The sequence below is a fragment of the Rhizopus delemar genome, genomic scaffold, assembly GCF_000149305.1.
Source record: "Rhizopus delemar RA 99-880 supercont3.2 genomic scaffold, whole genome shotgun sequence".
NCBI lineage: Eukaryota > Fungi > Mucoromycota > Mucoromycetes > Mucorales > Rhizopodaceae > Rhizopus > Rhizopus delemar.
Window position 1 is genome coordinate 4626710 of NW_027137828.1, and position 15392 is coordinate 4642101.

General features: G+C 34.4%; 5 protein-coding genes across 5 annotated transcripts; 4 read left to right on the forward strand and 1 right to left on the reverse strand.

The window, feature by feature from the left end:
- Positions 1 to 4271: 4271 nt before the first annotated feature.
- Positions 4272 to 4653, forward strand: RO3G_04031 (uncharacterized protein; the record flags this gene model as incomplete). Its single annotated transcript, XM_067658621.1, has 2 exons — positions 4272 to 4442; positions 4489 to 4653. The coding sequence occupies 2 exons, from the start codon at positions 4272 to 4274 to the stop codon at positions 4651 to 4653; spliced, it is 336 nt and encodes a 111-aa protein (XP_067514722.1).
- A 574-nt stretch (positions 4654 to 5227) lies between these two features.
- RO3G_04032 (glycerol-3-phosphate dehydrogenase [NAD+]) lies at positions 5228 to 6402 on the forward strand (the record flags this gene model as incomplete). Its single annotated transcript, XM_067658622.1, has 4 exons — positions 5228 to 5271; positions 5357 to 5503; positions 5582 to 6153; positions 6206 to 6402. The coding sequence occupies 4 exons, from the start codon at positions 5228 to 5230 to the stop codon at positions 6400 to 6402; spliced, it is 960 nt and encodes a 319-aa protein (XP_067514723.1).
- A 342-nt stretch (positions 6403 to 6744) lies between these two features.
- Positions 6745 to 7869, forward strand: RO3G_04033 (uncharacterized protein; the record flags this gene model as incomplete). Its single annotated transcript, XM_067658623.1, has 2 exons — positions 6745 to 7553; positions 7611 to 7869. The coding sequence occupies 2 exons, from the start codon at positions 6745 to 6747 to the stop codon at positions 7867 to 7869; spliced, it is 1068 nt and encodes a 355-aa protein (XP_067514724.1).
- Positions 7870 to 8922: 1053 nt separating this feature from the next.
- Positions 8923 to 10695, forward strand: RO3G_04034 (uncharacterized protein; the record flags this gene model as incomplete). The annotated part of the gene is made up of 5 exons (XM_067658624.1): positions 8923 to 9003; positions 9175 to 9336; positions 9384 to 9869; positions 9932 to 10067; positions 10112 to 10695. 5 exons carry the CDS (start codon positions 8923 to 8925, stop codon positions 10693 to 10695), a joined length of 1449 nt encoding a protein of 482 aa, XP_067514725.1.
- Positions 10696 to 11041: 346 nt separating this feature from the next.
- RO3G_04035 (uncharacterized protein) lies at positions 11042 to 13274 on the reverse strand (the record flags this gene model as incomplete). The annotated part of the gene is made up of 3 exons (XM_067658625.1): positions 11042 to 11785; positions 11851 to 13008; positions 13080 to 13274. The coding sequence occupies 3 exons, from the start codon at positions 13272 to 13274 to the stop codon at positions 11042 to 11044; spliced, it is 2097 nt and encodes a 698-aa protein (XP_067514726.1).
- Between the last annotated feature and the right edge of the window lie 2118 nt (positions 13275 to 15392).

The following is a 15392-nucleotide window of genomic DNA, read 5'->3' on the forward strand; positions in this document are numbered from 1 at the left end:
GCAAGCTCAACAGCAAAAGATGATGATGATGACTGCACAAGTCCTACTATCAAGATGTCTACAGTCAATAAATTTGGAGTCTATCTGCCACCTTCACCAAACTATTATAACGATGACGATAATTGGCTTTATTGTCGATCGAAACAGACTGATTATTTTAAAATAAAATCTTGATATCTTTTTTCTTTCCTTTTTTGTCTATTCAGCTTTATTTTTCTTATTTGCAAAGAGATTACTTTCATATTGTAAATTGAGATAAAAGAGAGTAATATGCCTGTAGAATTTAGTTTGCAGCTAGTTTAAAAGAGCGTTTTTGATTTATGACATCTTACAGATTATGAATATGCGGTATCACAACAGAAAATGGGCTTATTATTATTTTTTTTCCTTTTTTTTTTTGAAATTCCTGGTACAGCAATGACAGTAGTATTTATCTTCATCATAAAGTTACATTTTGAACGAGATTTCTTTTATTTGTATACTCTTCCAGTTTCAAGCTTTGAACTATAGTCTACCAATGAACATTAGGTAAGGATTTGTGCAGAAAAATCTTTATCTGACAATTTTTTTTTGAACATCAATTACACTTTGTATATAGTTGTTTTTATTGTATTGGGAGAATGCGTACTTTACTATCAGCTTTTTCTACCTAGTTAGATCGATTTACTAGATCAAGTGCGCTATACACGGTTATGGCTTATTTATTTTCTTTTTCTTTTTAAAAAAAAACAATTTTGTGCAATGATACACAGGGTGATCTATTTGATTTTGTTTACCAGATAAATTTTGTAAATCTATTTCTCATCAATACTGTAATCATTTCCTTTTATAAAGCGAATTAAGATTTCGATTGTAGATTTTATTATCTAAATGTTACTTTTCAAAGCTATCAATTATATGGCGTTTTTCTCAATGTTATATAAAACCTCGATATGAATTTGAGGTAAATTATTCAAAGTTCATCAACAAAAAGATTGATCTTATTTTATGACAAGGTATTTTTTTAGTACATACTTATCACCGAACCGTAGATGCTAGATTATATAGATGATGAAACAGTTTGATGAAATAGTATGCATTCTGATTGGTTTATATATCTCTAAATAAACAACATCAAAGTAAAAACGTTTACTACGAGATGTTTTGATATAAGTATAAAGGGCAAATAAAATAGAAAGAGCTTCATTATATCTGGTCCGTCTAGACAAGTCTATTGAGATCCATTCTACGACATAATTTATATTAAAGGCTGCAGAATTATGTAAGAAAAAGCCATTTGCAGTTCATTTTTTATCAAATAAACAATTCGCACAAAAAGTAGAGTTTTATTACTAAAGAATTTATTTCGCTTTTGAGCTTTTCAAAGTACCTTTGCATCATTGGTCTGCTTCAACCACAACCTCTTGCATGAGAGTTTGTAAAGATCAAATAATTGCTTTTGAACAGGATTAAAAAGGAGGCTCTTTTCTTTTTTAACATGCACACCATAATATATTTTAATATTTGTATTTGATTAAAGAAGCAGTCCAAAAAGTTATATATCAAAGCTCTAAATCATCCCAACATAAAGTTAACTATCCATTTCCACAAGCACAAAAATAGGTTCATATAATAACCTTTCAAAGAATATTAACACAGTCAATATGATTAAGTGAAGATAGTTTTTGTTAAGCCATTAAGTATATGGAATCCCGGTGCAGTGGGTTTACAATGAATATAGTCTCAGTTGATGAAATACAGCTCAAAACTAGACATAGCCAACCGTACTGACTGTACATTGTTTCCTTATATCAATTTTGATCCCAACATTCTTTTTTTATTTTTTTTGGTCATCGAAATGCGAATGACAGCATTTACTTTAACTGTTCATTGGAATTCTTCTATGAGCGATATACTTAATTCTGTACCATAATAGCTAATACAAAACGGATGTTATTTTTTATGTAAAGCTCTTCGCTATGGCTTTGTAAAAAAGAAAAAAAAAGAAGTTTGTCTATCAAGATATGAATGCGATAAATCAACAGTTAAGCTCATGTCCATGCTCGTGTGATGGTTTGTTCTTCGATAGTGATGGACGAGAAACATTTGAATCCTTCTCAAAGCTTAATTGTTACGATAATTTCTGTAGCTTTTTCTGCGCGATGCTTTGGGCTGAAGGTTCAAAGATGTTTTGTCCTTTTTGTGATATCTCTAACAAATGTATTAGTGCAGCAACAATGAACAAAATAAGAGCAGAATTCCATTTATCTACAAAGGGACAGAGTTACTATTGTATAGAGATATTATGGTTGCAATTTGGTAGTGTAACATGATTAAAAATAATAAAAAGGCGATGATTGCATCAAGTCTCTTTTAAGCTTTATTATTCGAGAATAAGAGCGACAGAATACTACCCCCAATTTATAGACATATTCAAAGAGCTTCGTTATATAATAAGTCTCAGTATATTTACTGACACATTGAGATTTTCGAATCGTTTCCCTAGTTCTTTCGTACTTGTTTAACTGAAATATGTACATTTTCATCAACAAAATAGTTGCTGAAAGTTGCATGTTTGCCTTTTAATTTCCTTTATATCTTTAAGTTTCTTTATAACACAAACAGAATAATTCCATCATTTCTATTCGACTCGTTCATCAATTTGTATGAAAAAGTGTGGAGAATACCAGAAAAACTTCTAGCTTTAGTTGCTGTAGTCTTTTCTTCCTTACTTCTGCATTATGTGAGTAAAGTAACTGATTTAACTAGGGTCATGATTTTGTGTTTTACCTTAGTGCCAAGGGTCAAAATCTGTTTTATATCAAGTGCTAATTTTTAATAAACTTCTCCTCTTTTACTGCTGTTTAATAGTGTCAATCTGTCATTGTTCTTGATCTCGACGCTATGCTCATGAATGCAGCTCATATTCACATCCAAACTATTTCTTTAACTGAAGAAACTTCACTGTTTCGGATATAGTCAGCAAAGTCCATCTTCATAAACGGAGTTGTCTAAAAATAGTTAATTTATTTTGAAAATAAAATATCATAATCTCAAGTGGAAAGATACACCCTCAGACAAGTAAGATTTTTCTCCTTCTCTCTTTCTCTCTTATTTATATGAGCTATCCGTATTCTCTTCCGACCACTGGCTCTTTGTCTTTTGTGGATTTTGTGAGCTCTGCAGAACCTTATTCAGCTGAGATATCAGATGCAACTGCTAGAAGAGGAAGATTAAGGCATGTATTGAAGGAATTTAAGAAAGAAACCCAATCTTCTCGTGATTATTCGCTCATAATGAATGTAAATTGAATAGTGAGAATAAAAAAAAGAAAGAAACTAAGTACTCTGTTTTAGACGATTGAAGAATATCTGCCCTACTTGGTTAGTATTGTTAATTGCATAGAGACAAAGCAGCTTGTATTAAAAAAGGATATTGGTAATGCACATTGTCTTGTCATAAATAGAACAACATATTAACGTGCTTTTTTCTAGAAACTTCTTGGAGAACGACATTAAGTGATCACATTATTCATACAGGAAGTAACGCTCCACGAGTAGCATGTAAAGATATTCAGTATGAATTAATATTTGTTCTTATGACCTATGCCTATGCTTGCACTTTACAAACGAATCATTTACTAAAAGAGGATAATTCTGCTTTATACAATAAAGCAGCTGACATGCTGAATACAGTAGCAAGTATCTTTCATTTTGTAGCAAATGATGTGATACCAAGTTGGAAAGACATACCTGACAATCGGCCTATTGAGACTATACGAGAATTCCCTGCTGCACTTTCAAAGTAGAATTACTATATAAAAAAAGAAAAAAAGAAAAAGAAAAAAAAAAGGAGAGAGAGAGAGAGAAAGAGAGAGAGAGAAAGAAAAAGAGAATTTTGTTTATTGACGATATATGTACATACTTTCTATAGAATGACACTTGCTGATGCGCAAGCAGTAGCGATCAACAAGGCATTAATGTCAAATAGCACATCTAAATCACTCATAGCGAAATTATATATTGGTGTAGCAGATCAATACCAGATGGCCTACGGTTTAATAACTTCAATCAACGGTGCTCATGATCCTGTATCAACGGACTTGATAAAGTACCTGACTGATGGCGTTTTATTTTATAAAGTAAAGAAAAAAAAAGAAAAGAAAAAAGAACTTGAATTTATATTTCTTAAAGGCAATGGCAAAGAAGTATTTAGCTATGCATGCGAATGATAACCAGTAAAAATAAGAAAAAAGAATGTCAATTGCTATGCTTACACAACTATATAGAAAAATGGGTCAAGCTGTGGGATTTGCAAAAGAGTGTAAAGCGGATTTACGTCTATTACAACATTCAAGTCTTTCCAAGAAACATTTAAAGAAATCAGCAATTGCTTTGAAAGCAAGCCGTGAAGAAGAGTCAGTCAATGAGATGCTTTCTCGATACACCATGATTAATGACACAGTATGCTTAAAGAATAGAGATTAGATAAATTATTCATGTTTATTAGGTCTCATATGAGTCTGTACCATCAAGGCAAGACTTACAACAATTGATACCTGGAGGTAGAGGCTTGCTTGAATTGAAACACTATGTCTTGCCTAATCCTGCATTCGGGCCTTTTAATGAAAGGAAGTCTGATAAATCCTATTTACTTGAAGGAAGATATTTTTAAATACAAACTACACATTTTTTATAGTAGGTTTATGCAATTTAGATTGTTTAAGAATAAACAAAAAAAGAAAGAGGGGACACAGTAATCAGCTCATGAGTAATTTTTGAAGGGTGGGAAAAAAAAATTCCAAGGTTATTAGGGAAATGACATAAAAATCGCCCCATAATTTTTAAGAAGAACAATACAACTTTCCCTTTCTGTCACAATAGATACAGTGATCAATGTTGAAAGGCTTTTGTTTATTACAAATATAACTAAATTGACAAAATCTCATTAGTAAATTTGAATGTATGGATAAAAGCAAAACTTAGGATGGTTTTTTAAAGAGTTATTACCAAGTTATTTATATTGTGAAAATCCAACATTGTCTATATCCGTCTTATTATTAGAAAGAGTGCCCTTGTTAAAGAAGAAACGGAACGAACTTTAGAATACTTGTGATACAGCAATTGCTATTTTATTCAACTTGAGGCTTTGAATTCATCAGTACACCCTGTTCATATTCGGACTTTATAGGTTTGTTTGCATAGATGATTCCATTTTTTCTCTTTTTCTTCACAAGTAATAAAAAAATATGTCCAACAAATTGAAAGTTGCAATCATCGGCTCCGGTAACTGGTAATTTAGAAAGAAAAAAAAATTTCTCCTGTCCCCCCCAAAAAAAAAGTATAAACCTTTCTAAAATAATTGATATATAACAAAGGGGTTCCTCTATCGCTCATGTTTGTGCGCAAAACACGATTAGACATAGCGATACATTTGAGCGTGATGTTCGTATGTGGGTTTTTGAAGAGCAAATCAACGGCAAGAAGCTGACAGAGATTATTAATGAAAAACATGAAAATGTCAAGTAAAGTGCTTCCATCCTCCCATTCGTGGTGTATGTCGGTTTAACTTTAGACGTGTTGTACTAATAGCATATCACTAGATATCTTCCAGGCATTCATTTGGGGGAGAATGTGATTGCTATTGCTGATGTGAAAGAGGCAGCTAAGGATGCTGATATCCTTATCTTTGTTTTACCTCATCAATTTGTATACAAAGTATGTGATGACCTTCGCAATGTCATCTCCAAGGATTGTAAGGCGATTTCACTGATTAAAGGCTTGGATTATAAAGATAACAACCTTCTCATTTTTTCTGAAGAAATTGAAAGAATCTTGGGTATTCCTTGTGCTGCACTCAGTGGCGCAAATATTGCAAGCGAGGTATCTGAGGAACAATTCAGTGAGACGACTATTGCCTGTCAAAATAGCGAAGATGGCAAGATTTTTCTCAAGCTCTTTCACACAGAGTACTTTGACTGCAATGTTATTGCAGATTCAAGGGGCCTTCAGATTTGTGGTGCTCTAAAGAACGTGGTTGCTCTTGGTGCAGGTATCTGCGATGGTCTTAACTATGGTAACAACACAAAGGCAGCAGTTATTCGTCGTGGTTTGATTGAAATGAGAAAGTTTGGTAAAACATTCTTTGGTGGTGTACGCACTGAAACCTTCTTTGGTATGTGATAAAGATACATGAATACAAGAAAAAAAATTAATGGTTTACCTAGAATCTTGTGGTGTCGCTGACCTAATTACTACATGTTCTGGTGGACGTAACAGGAAGGTATCTGCTGCCTTTATCAAGTCCAATAAAACTATAGAAGAAGTAGAGAAAGAAATGTTAAATGGTCAAAAGTTACAAGGCACAACTACATCTCAAGAAGTCTACAACTTTTTATCTGCTAGAAATATGACACACGAGTAAGCATCTAAATTCATTTTTTCACGAGGATACTAAACAAGTGTCTTTCTATATAGGTTTCCTCTTATGACAGCTATCTATCGTGTCATCTATGAAAAGGCGCCACCTGAAAGCATTGCTCATGATCTCCGTACTCATAAAGCTATCGTTGAGAATGAATAAAAAGTGAGACTACACAGCTATTTTTTTACTAGCATTATTGTATCATGTTTTTTTTTTCTTATAAAAGCAGCAATATAACAGATAGGAAGAGAGGGTCAATAGCATGCGTTTAATTTGTATACTTTTCGGAAATTATCAGTGGTTTTTGAGAACAGCCTTTTTTTTTTCTTTTTCTTTTTTTGAATGAACATACAAAGATTATTCAAACCCTGTCTTTTTCCTCGTCTAACTATACAGTCTGGAACTATTGCCAACCGAAGGCTCGTACAAAGACCTTATTATACAACTCAAACCAGACCTTTTCTGAATCAATCAAGAACACTTCGTCATCCTTTATCTACAGCACTAATTAGTTTTGGTTTGGTTTGTCTTGGTGTAGGTCTATATAATCACTTCACCCCCAACATTCAAAAGTACCCGGCTTCCATTCGTCGATCGCTCCGAAAAGCACTTTATTATCAACAAGATAAAGATCTCAACCTGGCACTTAAATATTTCAAAGAAGCACTCCATGAGGCACTCGAATCACCCGAACTAGAAAAAAACGGCGCACCACTCACTGGTATCATGATTCAGCTCGGTACACTGCAAGAACGTATGGGCAAACTATCAGATGCCCGATACACCTTGGCATTGGGTTTGAGTCACATCCTGGGATTAGAAAATGAAGGTGGAGAAGAGACGCCAGTCCATGCCATCTTTCAAGCCGATCTCGACAGGCTACCGACATTGGAACAAAAAAAAGCAGTAGGTATCGCCCAAAAGCTAGGAGATATAACAGCAGCCATGAAAATGGATGAAGAGGCAGAAAGGTGGTATGAGTGGTCGGTGGAACATTTGTTGAAAGTTTCATCCAAGCCAGTATCAGAGTATGAGGATACCAATCAAGTTACCTTTGATGAAGAGTACATGCCTAGTTGGTTAACAAAGACAGATGTTGGTGCTGCTCTTGAAGCGTTTGGTGCTTTTTATGCCTCAAGGAATAAGCCAAAGTAAGTTGATTGTTTTTATAAGCCCAAAAGGATTAAATCAATAATTTTATGGTACAGCTTGGCTATTCATCTTTATATGCGCGCACTTGGTTTAAAGGGAACGAATTCCTGTCAATCAGCAGTTTTGATGAACAACATAGCAGAATCGTATGCTAACATGGGCAGATATGAAGAAGCTAAATTGTGGGGACAAAAAGGATTAGACCTAGTTCAGAATACGACTACGAAAAGAGTAAACAACGATGATGAACTCTGTGATCAAACATGTGGTGTTTTGCTGTACAATATGGGTATGCTGTTTGAGGTATGCATTTGAACAAAATGACGCACAGAGTCACAAATTAAATGTTTTCTTGTTATTGTTGTTAGCAAACAAAAGATAAACAAAAAGCAGCTCTATTCTATAAAAGTGCCGGTAAACATGGACGCGACTTTAAGCAACCTGAATGCATAAAAGAAGCGGATCGTGCGCTGAAACGTATAGAATTTGAAACACAGACAGATGACACACGCGTGTAATTGTAGTAATAAGTGACAGTAGACACCTTCAAATGGTCTCCAGGTCGTAATTTTAGAAAGAGAGAGAGAGAGAGAGAGTTATAGGACGAACGTAAAGATGAAATAAAGTCTTGAAAAATATAAAGATTTTCTTAATATTATTAAAAAATAAGAAGGATGTCTATGAAAAAAAAAATACGCGACTTGTCAACAATAACAATGACCTAAAACTCGGCGAACAAACAGCCGAAGATAATTACGGTGATGGAACAGTGCCCCTGATCAACCAGAGGGGTAATTGGAGTTGGCTATTTCAACTTTAAAATAGAGTAATTAGCAGGCGATTGGCGTGAATAAATCTGTAATAAGGCCAGCTTTATTCAAAGTACTATCAGTGAACTTTGATGTCCTTGGTCCTATTTATGTAAATGACGTAAAATTATCTCACAGTAAGATTTGGCACTTGACTGGCGGAGTTATGGTTAACAAACAAAAAGTTGCTTTTTTAGATCTTATGCTTCTTTTTCGTATGTATTTCATTTCTAGAGAACCAGATGGTTTGAATGTTTATTTAATAGATAATTGAACTCTATATTAGTTTCTCTCATGATATGCTATTGACCCTATTTGTTTACTTTGTAAGGAAACAATAACAAACAAATAAATAAACAAGAAAGTGTTTGATCATTTTTTTTTGAACTTGGCAAAAACAACGTGTTTGGAAAGTAGCACAATGACAGTTTTTTATAAAAAAAAAAAGCCCTCCTTGCTTTTTTTTTTTCATGTATAGGCTTTTATAAACCTTTCTCCCTCGTTCTTTTTTTTTTTTTTGTTCTTCTCCTTTTTTCAACCTTTATTTTTTTTTTTCTAAATGAGTACTGACGAGCAACTAAAGATTGTTATTCAAACCTTACAAGAAGAGATAAAGCATAGTCATGAATTAAATAATGAAGTAAATAAGCAGAAAGGAATAAAGACAGATATTAAGGATATATATTTTTAGCTTCGAATAAACATTGATAATCAAACTAAGCAACAAAATGAATTAAATAACGTCAATGATTATTTAAAACAAGTAAATAACGAAAGATTGTAATTTTAATAATATTGATTGCATTTATAGAAAATTACTGCTATGCAAATGGATAACTCCAATTACAGTAATATACAAGCCAGGCTTGAAACCCAGATATACAGTCAAGAACAAGAATTAACGACACTAAAAAGAGAAATACATCAGCTATCAAAAGCTAAAAAAGATGCTGAAAAGAAATTGACGTTGGAGGTAAGATGAATAGGATGAGTTGAGATGTGTGTATTCATTTGAAATAGCTTCAAGAGTTTGAAAAGGATAAAATGGATTGGCAACAAAGAGAAGCAGATCTTTATAATCAAATAAGAGCATTGAATATCGCTGAGCCTCGTACACCTCGAAGAAGAAGCGTGACTACTCTAAGCCCATTTGGGTTAGGTGATATTGAAGAAAACAAAAAGGATACAGAGACTACGGCCAGTTTAAATGTACCCAAGTTATCCAGTCCTTCTTATGCTAGAGAGGCAAAGATCGCTCAAAGAACAATCAAAGCACAAGATAAGTTGATTGCTGATCTCAAGATGGAATTAGATAAACAGAGAACGATTGTACAAGAGCATAAAAATCAAATTCAAAATCAATCACTCAGAATGGAGCATTTGGAATATGAGATTGCTAATGTCAAACAACTAAACTGTTCTCTAATGGAGGACAATGAAAGTTATCAAATATTGTTACACGAAAAGACGATGAATGGTGAATTCATGATGAACCCAATCATGCAGGTAAATATCTTTTTTGATTATTTCATTGTATTCTGTGTCTTATGAATCGTATGTTTAAGCAGGTACATGATTCTAGTGTGATCATGAAAGAATCAAATAGTAGCAGTAGTAGTACAGTATCAAATGGATTAAATTTAGCAGCTGAATTAAATATGGCTTCCGATTGGAATCAAAAAGATCAAGAAACCACAATACAAAGTAAGTAATTCCTTTAAAAGACTTGTTATTTATTTAATGTATAGAATTAAATGAGGAAATAAAGAAACTTGAAGATACAATTCGAGCACTCCAACTGTATATGAACAAGATCTTGATGAAGGTCATTGACAATAAACAATTAGAAGATGTCCTTAGTATCGATCAACCCAAAAAAGAGGAGAAACCAGTGACTCCTGTTGAACCAAAAATCACTTTTGACACAAATACCACAAAACCAACACAAACAGTAGGCCGTCCACGTCGTCGTACAATTTCTTATTGGGGATCAAAACCAAATAATCCTACACCTTTAGATACATCACTACAAATACCATCATCCATGAATGAAATGGATAAAAGGAGACATTCTTCCATTATTCCCTCTGAAAACCTTCAACCAGAAAAGTCCATCTCAAACACACTCACATCTGGTAACAGTGGTTGGGCAAAAGCCTTGCGTCGTATGAGTATGATCACTTGGGGTTCAAAAGGACCAATGTTAGGTAATGATAATACTGTATTCAGCAGTAGTGAAGAAGATTCAAGTACAGATAACTCAAGAAAAAGTGATTCATCATCTGCTTCCATTCGTCGTAGTAATGAACTAGGAACACTTGCAGAAGAATAAATGCAAGTTCACCCTTTTGTTGTATAAAATATTCCCCCCCTCCCTCTTCTCCCCTTACATATTCCCATCCCCCTTTTTCTTTTTTTTTTTTTTTTTTTCCCACTTTTCTGAAATTAAAAAACATTGGTTGAACTATACTGTGAGGGTATTTTTTCAAGAATAGCAGTGTCTCCGACGCGGTCCCCTCATTTTTTTGGGGGGAAGGGACGGATGGTGAAATACTTTGTTTCTGGAAAATTTTAAATCCCGCTTTCCTGCTGATACTTTAACGCTTTCATTTGAATGATATATTTGTAATAAATTACTTTATTATTAATTCAATAGTAAACAAAAAACATTTCAATAATTAAATCTGATTATCTGCGACTAACTTGCACATTTGGTTGATAGAAAGCTTGTCAGAAACTCTTCTGAATTCAAGAAATTGTGCAGCTTCTTCACAGCTTATACCTCTTTCATTTGACAGCGACTCTATTTTCTTGTACAGTGGAAGACGTCTAGTAAAGAACCTAGACTCGGTTCTGTTGTCTACTTTGCGCCAATCTGCACCGTACTGCTCTTCCATAGACTTGATAGATGGCTTTCCAGCAAGACCAACAGAGTATTCTCGCCATACATCTGTCACGCTTATCAAACTTCTACTCATTTTGAATGATGGTAGACCTCTTGAGTTAGCAGCACTTGGGGAAGGAATAGATGACAGCGGAACAGAAGAGGAAGGAAGGATGGTTGATGTTTGTTGAATTTGTGTATTCTCATCACCTTGTCTTAGCATGTTTGAGATTTGCAAAAAAGAATCAGCGAGCATGGTTCGGTTTTCTGCTTCCAATTGCTTGACTGCATTCAAAGTAAGTTGATTCTGAGATTGGACTATGTTCAGCATAGCATTCATTGAGTCAAACCCTGTCTTCATAGCTGCTGCGACTTCAGGTAACAAAACTTCCAGATGTTGGCTCATTTTGAACTTCTCATCGTTGGCAGCGATTGCAGATGAAAGACGCTCTTCATAGTCTTTGTAAATATCAGTATCAAAGATGCTGTGGGACCAAATAAAGCTTCCGGGGTATTTTCCCTTCAACACCACTGAGTCCTAAGATAAAAATAATTAGATATCGTAAGCATTATGACTTGATTTGTAAAAAAAATAATCCTTACCTGCAAAAAAACTGTTCTTAAATAATCCATTAAATCTAAAAAGTTTGGCCCAGCAATATCGTCTTCAACTTCCTTCCTGTAAAACTTCTCTCTCCAATATTCAATCCAAGGAAACACCATTTTGCGCAATTCTTCTGATGGCTCAATTGAACCACGATTGATGAAGTAATCACCCTTACGAGTAGTGAACCCGGCCAGCACTTTAATGGCATCAACAGGAAGGCCACTTAAATAGCAACCAACCATTCTATCGCTACCCCAACGTCCAACTTGTCTCTGTTGGTCTCCAGAGACACCTTCATTTGCAACCATATTAATGGCACTCTTTCTGTTGATGTGAGTGAGCTTGCTTGAATGAACACCGCAATACCTAAGCACTTGTTTATAAATCTTGGCTTGTTCACTATAGGTAATTGACCCATCCCCTGTAGTGTTTGGAAACAAATAAGTATCATACCAATCACGGCGAGTCGAGAAGTTTGGAAATGGTAGGTTTTGATGATGGAACAAGGAAAAAAAATATTGAGCAAAAGCGCCATGTGGACAAACTTCAACATCCCTATGGCGAAGAGCAGAACCATATTGAATCTTGCCATCCTTATTAGTCTTACCAAATGTTATAGTGGCTACTATAGCAAAGCAAGTAGAGGGGCCTTGATTTTTGAGTTCCATGATGAATAAATCTGGCAGCTGTGTTCCAAGAGCAGTCTCACTACGCATAAGCATGGCATGGCTCATAGAAAAGCAGACTTTGTTTCTCAAAGAAAAGATGTTGTTTTGAATCAAAAAATACTGATTGATTCGAAGCAATTCTTGATCTGTATAGCCATCATTCAAAGTATTTTTCCCACGATCCTCATATTCGGTTCTTTTGCGTCTTGCTTCCTTTTTGGTATGAGTGTCAAGAAAGCGCTTCACGATAGGTCCTCTTGCCATTGTATGCTTATTGAATCCTGCTTCTACCTGTTGATGGTATAAATCAACCACAGCTTTTACATAAGCAAGGACTGATTCCCTACCCAATGGTGCGGGTGATCCATCTGCATTTTTCTTGAATTTGTTTCCACGGGTCAAAACATAGTCTTTGAGAAAGAAAGCTAGCTTTGCGTCATAAACAATAGTACCATCCGCAACTTTTTCTTTATTGGCGCACCATTCCTATTTTCAATTTCAAACAATTTAGAAATCATCACCCAAACAATCTTTATAACATATAGCTTTTAACTTACAAACCATTCTCTTTGCTTAGATTTATAAGCAGCAGTCGTGTTCTTGGGACGATATGTTTGATTTTCAGCAATGACCATTTGCGTATTTTTATCCATTGCTAGCCTGGCTCGAATCATGTCTTCATAATGTTCAGCATCTGGAAGAGCGATATCATTGTCTCTAGTAGAAGGGCCAGCGTTTGAATCGTGACTCATTGTGTCGTATAGTAGTAATAATAACCAAGTAAGAGATAAAAGCAAAAACAAAGAGCAATGTAGGTACTTTTTGAGACTGATCTTTATTTCAGTTTAAGTTAAAGTAAAAATTACTCTAATTGAAGGCAAGTATTTATATCTTATTGAATGAGTGGCTTGATATCTTCTATTGTAAGCGTTCTTCTAATCTTCAGGTACTTTAGCAAGTGTTATCTCTAATTATGATTATGAAAACTTTTCATTTGTTCTTTTGTATGTCTGTCATAGATTACCTTTTATTCTGGGAATTACTCACTGATTTGAATAACGTTATTTTAGGTGTTATTTCAATTATATGAAAGATTAGCAATATTCCTGACATTAGATTGGGTTACTGACAACAGAAAATATCTTGTTATCTTGATTGGTACTTCTTATCAAAGAACTATCATTAATACAATACATATTCTAATAGAGTATGCTTACTTGGAAACAATTGTATAATCTTATTTAAATAAACTCGTATTTTACTTATGATCTTGTATTAAGACATGTATTTATCAATGTCAACTATAATCGGCTATTTTTCTTCAACGCATTGTTCAATTGAAATGCTTAACAAATAGTAGAAGAGATATGTTTGCAAAATTGGCAATTAGTTGCCAAAAAAGAAAGTGTATATTTTTCAATTGTTGATATGAGGATCCAATCCCTAACAACCGATATTTGTCACAATAATGTAGCTTACCGTATGCACCAATCAATATTAGAAATTTGGCTTTTATATGAAACGTCAAAGGACTTCTTGTACTTGCCCTGTCACTCCCCTTTTTTTTCTATTACAGCAAAGCTGAGTTGCATAAAAAAGCTTTTCAAGCACTTTATTGGTTATCAAAGTATACAAAGGATACATTGGATATCAGAGACCCGATCGCACTTTACTTTTTGTAAAAGTGAAGTATTTCATAGGTTAGAGCACTATACCTAAACATTTCAATTTCCGATATGTAAGTTTCGGAGACCCGACTGGGGATCTGAGAGACCTGAGGTCATGATACTGTCAATAACGCAAGTACAAAATAAGTATATAAATCCTATTGGTGCGGAGATAAAATAAATATTTCAAGTTAGCACAGCAGAGGTTAAAATGATATTGCCTGTCGATAGTTTTTTGATCGTTTCAATCGACGAAATGAATTAATTTTTCCAAACAAACTTTACTTTAAAAGGAAGCTTGTTACGCTTTATCATTTACGCATATAGCAAATCTTGAGGTGAAGTGAACTTGTGGGGTTTAAAAATAAAGAAAGAAACTTCAAGGAGAAACATATCAAAAAAGGCAACAATGATCTCTTCTTAGGTTGTGCAGTGCGGCTGGTAAATTTTGTCCGTTTTGAAAAAATAAATGACCCGGTGGGGCCCCCAAACCCTGCCCTCGCCATCCCAACAATAACCTGTCAAGACGTCATGCCATCAGCTGCCTAAATACGCATCACCATCTTGGTATGCCTGAAACAATAGCTGACCCTATATCTTTCCTTTTGAATATGCTTCCGACATGCATATTTGTTCCCTTTAGTATTGCTTTGTCCTGGACCTGTCGATGGTCCCGTTATATGTTCTATCCTCCATGAATTAGAGCAACTACAACATTATACAACCATCCCATGCAAGACATCTCACGGCCAAAAGCTAATTGACTGGCTGAGACAATTCAACTAGCTTCATATGTCTCTCTATGTACCCTACTCTCCTTTCTCATTTTCTACCCTTGAACCCAAATTGAGGTTTTTTTCTAAACATCAAACCTCCAAACGAATTGATCTGGTCTGGGCGGACACTTATTTGTTTTATTTTTGAGCGCTCAATTGGACCTTTAATAAAATATAGCGTTTAAACAAAAATAAATGGTGCTAACTGGAAAATGATTGGCCGTTTGTTAGCAAATGATTATCGTTTTCGAAATTTATTTTGTCTTTTTGGGCTGTCAGATTGGCGTTACTGAGAGTCATTGTCGGCTATGATGTAAGGGCTTTAATTCTTTCTTTTCGCTCTTATAACTGACTAGTATGATAAAGAACACATTTTTTGTGAAGATGAACACGAGAATGTCTATAATGAAGAGGGAGAAAGAGTTTT